The sequence below is a fragment of the Takifugu rubripes genome, chromosome 21 (genome assembly GCF_901000725.2).
Source record: "Takifugu rubripes chromosome 21, fTakRub1.2, whole genome shotgun sequence".
Lineage (NCBI taxonomy): Eukaryota > Metazoa > Chordata > Actinopteri > Tetraodontiformes > Tetraodontidae > Takifugu > Takifugu rubripes.
Window position 1 is genome coordinate 14,602,268 of NC_042305.1, and position 5,714 is coordinate 14,607,981.

The 5,714-nt window shown below is 53.3% G+C and overlaps 1 protein-coding gene across 1 annotated transcript; it reads right to left on the reverse strand.

Annotated features, from left to right (window-relative positions):
• Window positions 1-2,976: 2,976 nt before the first annotated feature.
• On the reverse strand, window positions 2,977-5,229 carry gas1a (growth arrest-specific 1a). Its single transcript, XM_011619656.2, has one exon. The coding sequence runs from the start codon at window positions 4,718-4,720 to the stop codon at window positions 3,935-3,937; it is 786 nt and encodes a 261-aa protein (XP_011617958.2). The 5' UTR covers window positions 4,721-5,229; the 3' UTR covers window positions 2,977-3,934.
• Between the last annotated feature and the right edge of the window lie 485 nt (window positions 5,230-5,714).

The window sequence follows — 5,714 nt, forward strand, 5'->3', positions numbered from 1 at the left end:
GCTGTGGTCAAAGTGGAAGGCAAACACTCCGGCTCTTCCAGAGATGTGTGAACACGCCGGGAATGTCCCTCGGCGAGCAGCTGGACCTGCCGCCTGAGGGTGCCGCTCGGCTCGGAGCACCATCCCCCGTTTGAAGCTCCGGCGGGAACAATTTGACTGCACAGAAGGGCTGATCAAGCAGGGCAAAGGGTAGTATTGGCTCAAAATACCCCTTGTTGGGGTGCAACACAGTAACGTTCACCGTTTACCCAGGATTTGGAAAAGCCTCAGCACGTTCCACCAGAATTCCCTGGGGAAAAAGGTTCCCTCCTGCACCCAAACTTTCCCTAAAATAAGTACCTGAAGGAGGGGGGGCTTCTCAGATTCACCAGAGTTCTTTAGGGGTGGGGCTCTGTTCTTTTCCCACTCCCCCATAAGCCTGATTTGAGTCCATTTTCCAGAAGTTTGAGGTGCAGTGGAAACGGTACAGATTACCAGGACTTTTTTTTTTATCCAGGTAAATAAATTCCTGGAAATAAAATTTCCTGGGTATTTTAGTGGGAAAGCGGCGGTAGTGAACGAGGTGAGTTTTGTGCATGAAATCTACACCAACGGAACTTGGAGCTCTAAAATTAATTGTACTAATTAATTAATTACCAATTGTATCACTTGAACTGTCAATCGGTGCTGAAGGTTCCTAAAGTGAGGACCCTGACTTCACTGATCCACGGAAAATCCACAGATTTCTAGTTGTTTTTTAGCTACAGAGGGGTTCTTTACACACTAGCTAACTTTAAAAAGAAAAAACAACCTTCCACTAACTGGAACTAAGAAAAACCATCTGCAACAAGTGGGTGAAGTTCTAAACAGAGAATAAATCAAATGGCTGCCAGAAGCTGTCAGGTAGCCGAGCGTTCCCCTGCTGACAGTCAGATTAGTGCGGCGGGTTTTCTCTCAGGACCCGAGGAGCCGGGCCGCAGCTTGAGTAACTGGATTACAGGCCGTTTGCTCATTTCAAAGGGTTGTGAACTCAGCAGAGGTCTTGCGTGATGGAATCAAAGTGGCAGCTGAAATAGGAGGGAGAAAAACAACAAGACTTTCTCCGGAGTCCGCTGGCATCGGCCCGGCGGCTCAATGAGAGAGGCGGAATCGATGATCTTTGCCCCTCCGTGTCCGTGCCTTCCCCTTCAAACCTCATAAAGGGGGACGCCGTCGGCAGGCGGCGGCGCGGAGCCGCCGCATCAAAACATTTGCGTAAGAAAGTAGAACCAGAACTTCGGATGGAAACTACCCACCTCTGACACGGCCGCGAGCGGTGGCGGAAGCGCGGGGGCGGAGCCCCCTCCGTCGAACACCCTGTGGTAACTTCAGGGGATTAGTTCCAAATCCCTCTTTCCCTCTCAGTGCCTCCTCCTCCAGTTCAGCCATTCCAACTGTCCGACCGTTTCTTCATCACTTTCTGCACAAGCTCGCGGGGCGCCGGGCCCAAAACAAATGCCTGAGAAATATGATCAGCGGCGAGGAGGCGATCAGGCCTAAAGAGGTGGAGCGATGGGAACGCGGCTCAAACCAACGGGAAGCCAGCCGCCGTCCAGCCTGTGGGACGAGATCTGCGATCCACGCGGGGTGAAAGGGCGAAGCGGTGCGCACGGGCTGAGGGGAGGGCCGTCCCGCTCCGGGAGGAACGCAGCTCGTAGGTGAAGTGAGCTCAGTGAAGCAGAGTTGATGGCAAAGATACCTCACACACATGCTCAAAGAGCTGGAACACAAACAGCCAAAGTGTGTAAATGACACACACACACACACACACACACACACACACGCAGGAGACAGTAGAATGTTATCAACAATCCCATCTGACACATTAATGGTGGGAAAAATAAACACACAGCAACAAATCGGCCTGGAAGTAAGGCTGCGAACACACACACACACACACACACACACACACACGCACACACACACTTCCCTCGGTGGGTTTAGTGGGGTTTTCTGTGTTTCATTCAGCATCTTTTCTCTCTGCATGCAGTGCGATGCCTAATCAACACACGCTGCGCTTCTCCTGAGGGCCTGAACAAATGTGAGAGGAAGAAGAAAGAGCAGAAGGACGGAGGAGGGGGGGGGCAGGGCTATTCGCCTCGGTGCACGCCGGGCTGCATACCGACAAGGAAATGGCGTTTTCTTTTTATGATTCTGTAAAAAATCCAAAACCTGTTTGGCATCAGGTGTTTGTTTTTTTTTGGTCTTTTTTACAGTTTGCTGACACAAACCCGGGTGGAACAAATCTGGGTTTTGGGATCCGTTCTCTCGTCTCCGGCCTTCTTTTCTCCGGCTGAGAACGGAGCGGCAGCAGATCGTTCCCACATGCTTCCCCGCTGCTCGGCTCTCCAGAGGTGTCAAGCCGGCCTGAAAGAATGAAGTGCCTCCCTATTGTGCTCCCCAACTATTATGTGCTTAACATTAGCATGACAAAGGTGCCACTCGACTTCTCCTCCGTCCTTTCAGCTGGAGGGCTCTCGCCCCCCCCCCCCTCTAATAAAACATTTTGCAGAAATTCAGAGGTTTAAAGCTCCTGAAGCAGAGCAGAGAGGGCTGCCATGATCTGCAATATAGCGTAAACACAAACACAACGTCAGCCAACGGAGGGGGGGAGGGGGGGGGCAGCCACATGCAAATTCAAACGCCATTTTTCTTTAACATCCCGAGTGTTTAGAACAGCATTTAGAAACTCCCTCCCCCCAGTTTAAAGGAAATGAAAATGTGACACGTTTATTTAGCACTTTACCACGAGGCCGTAACCGAAAACTCTGATATCCGAGTGCGGGGGTGGGTGGGGTGGGGGTGTTGATTTATGGTACCAGTTGCTTTTGACAACAGCCAGCTAAATCAAGACGTCGCAGGTCGTCGGGCCATCAGTCAGAGGTCGAGGCGCAGCAGAGCCTGGGCCGGGCCCGAACCGTCCGGATCCACGCTCAGAAAGGGGGCGGGGCCACACGCAGCACTTCACATCACTTTATTATAGATCAAAATAATCGGCTACTTCTCTTAAAGTGCTCTCTGTTAGCTACAGTCCGACGTTTACATTTTAGAAGATTTTAACAACAGTTTACGAGTCGTTCCTCACTGAATTACAGATCCTCACCTGATATTTCACTGACTCAGCGGTTTCTTCGTGCACACGTGAAGAGAAAAACGTGACAAAATCACAGACAAGACGGACGTCTTCGGGTTCTCTTTAAGCCTTCGATGGAAGTGAACAGATCATACAGTGGACTTAGACGTTTCTCTCTCAGGCAATATAGTGAATAAATCCTCTCAAGGCCTCCGACATAGAAAATTCTCTGACAAAAAAACTCTATATAGGCTTTTCACATATATACAATGCACATTTGATGCAAGATAATAGTCAAAATAACTTCCCTTTAAAGCTGGAGTTTGTCTTTAATTCACATGATGGCGACTGTCTCTGTAATAAATTATGGTTTCACTTTAACTTCTTGTTTATTTACAAGTTCCTAGAATCCAGCGTTAAATACCCGCCGTGCCAGGCAGCACAGCCATAAAAAAATAGTGTGTATTTTTTATAAAAAGGGCAGTGCACAGCATTTACTGACTGGATCAAAGCGAGCCAACCTGTCGGCCAGGATAATTTCACGACTGAGTCCACGATCTACTGTAGCTTATGGTGTGGAACGGGGACCAAAGGTCACTTAAAAATAGAGTTCTCTTGTCACTTGCATAAAAAGTAGGCGATCCGAAAGTGACGTCCTTCGGCCTCTGAGAGTCTGACATCAAAGGGGTCCTGTGCCAAAACGCCTTTTCCTTCAGTCTTTGAGAGTCTGACCTTTGACAAAAGCAGCGGGTCACTCGCTGACTAGAGTTCAGATGGCCTTTCATCTGGACAATAGTGCAGCCAGATTATAAACCCGGGGACTAAATGAGCCCTCGTTACACATCACCCCCCCAATAGAAGCAAAATGGAAGCCGACAGGGCCAAAACACAGCTGGCCCCCGACTGAGACGCTCCGCTCTCCAGCTCCACTGGATAGTCCGGATCCGTGGGATCATCGTCGTCATCCGGGTCGGGGTCGTAGTCGGAGCCGCTGCCCTCGTCCCGGTCTGGGGCGTCGAAGCACAGCGCCTTCATGCTGCCCTTGACGAACTCGCAGATGGGTCTCTCCGTCCCGTCGCACACGCAGGTCTCCAGCTGCTGGCCCTTGGGGATTTTACGCATGTTCGTGATCACGTTCCGACACGCGTTGGTGCAGATCGCGCCGCTGAAAAGTTTCCCGCAGTGGTTCAAATAGTCGTGCATGGCGAAGTTGCACTGCTGGTCCCTCCCGCACTGGCGCCGAGCCTCCGTGCAGCCGGTGCTGGTCGTCCTGGGCAGGCAGGGGTCGATGGCCCGTTTGGCGCTCGCGCACACCGGGTCGTGCGCGCAGCTGCAGTCCTCCAGAGCTGGCCCGTTTTTGGTCATGTTGAGCTGGACGAGGGAGGAAATGCAGTGGCTCGGGCACTTCTTCTTATCCCCTCTGAGCACGGGGCCACATGCGCGCAAGTAGTGCTCGTACGCGTAATTACACTCGGGTTCGGCTTGGCAGTTCATGATGGCCTGCCAGCAGATCAGCCGCCGGCCGTGGGTCGCTGTGGCCGTGGAAAAGTAGCCAAAAACCAAAAGCAGGCACCCGATGAGCCAAGCGCATCTACAGGCGGCCCGTGTCGGAGCCCCGGAGCCTCCCATTGTTCTGGCGAAGGCGAAACTCAGAGTCGTGGCATATGTGGAAAGTTTCACACCGCTTCCACGGAGAGAGTCTTCTTCATTCCGAGGCAGATGCGGAGCGAAAGGCCCGTGTGTGGGCGTCAGGCAGCCTGGCAGCGCGCCGCGGAGCCCCCGGATCCGCAAACCCGTCCCAGTTGGTCCGTTCGGGCAGGATTCCTCCCGTTATCCGGACACCATCGCGCCAGCGGAACCGGACCGGGCCAAAAAAAACCAAAAACTTCTCCCGCAGTTTAGGAGGATTTCAGCAGCGGCTCATTCCATCGCCGCGTTCGGCGTTCCAGCGCGAAAATCCCGATCCCGATCCTGCCCCCCCCTTCTTCCTAACGGATCTCCGCTGCGCCTCAGAGGTCGCGCGGCTCCGCGCCGGGTCTTTGAGCGGCTCTGGTGCGCAAACAAACAGCGCGCGGGGGGAGAAAAACAACAACCGTGGCGGCTCGCAAAGTGGTCCTCGACTCTCTCCCCTCGGAGCATTTGTGCGGCTGCTCCCCGGCCCCCCCTCACTCCCCCTCACTCCCCCCCCCCCGCTGCACATTAGCCGGGGGCCTCTCATTGGTTGGCCACATGTTGCGGCCTCTACGTGAATGGGCGGGAGTTGGAAGAGAGGGAGATGTTCTGGAGAAGCTCAAGGTGATGTGGTGAATGTGTTGAGGCTGGAGAATTTACACAGTTAGTGGTCAGAGTGCTGGGGGGGTTACACACACCATAAAGGTTTTGGGCTTTTCTAAATGTTTTGGTCACTTCCCCCCCCCCCTCGCTTTAACTCACTAGCTTGTTCTCTTTTCCACGCTGCTTCGTCCACATTCCTTCGAGGCAACATAACAGGAAGTCAGCAAACGTCTCCCGGAGACCTGTCCACCGCGTGCTCACATTCTCCCGCCGGTCAGAGGCCCTCGCTCGCCTCTCGCCCGCGGCGCCCCGTGCCCCCCCCCCTCTCGTATCCCTCAGGGTGATCATT

What these genes read in the sequence shown, in the direction of transcription:
- gas1a (XM_011619656.2), bottom strand. Translation starts at nt 4,720, where the DNA reads ATGGGAGGCTCCGGGGCTCCGACACGGGCCGCCTGTAGATGCGCTTGG.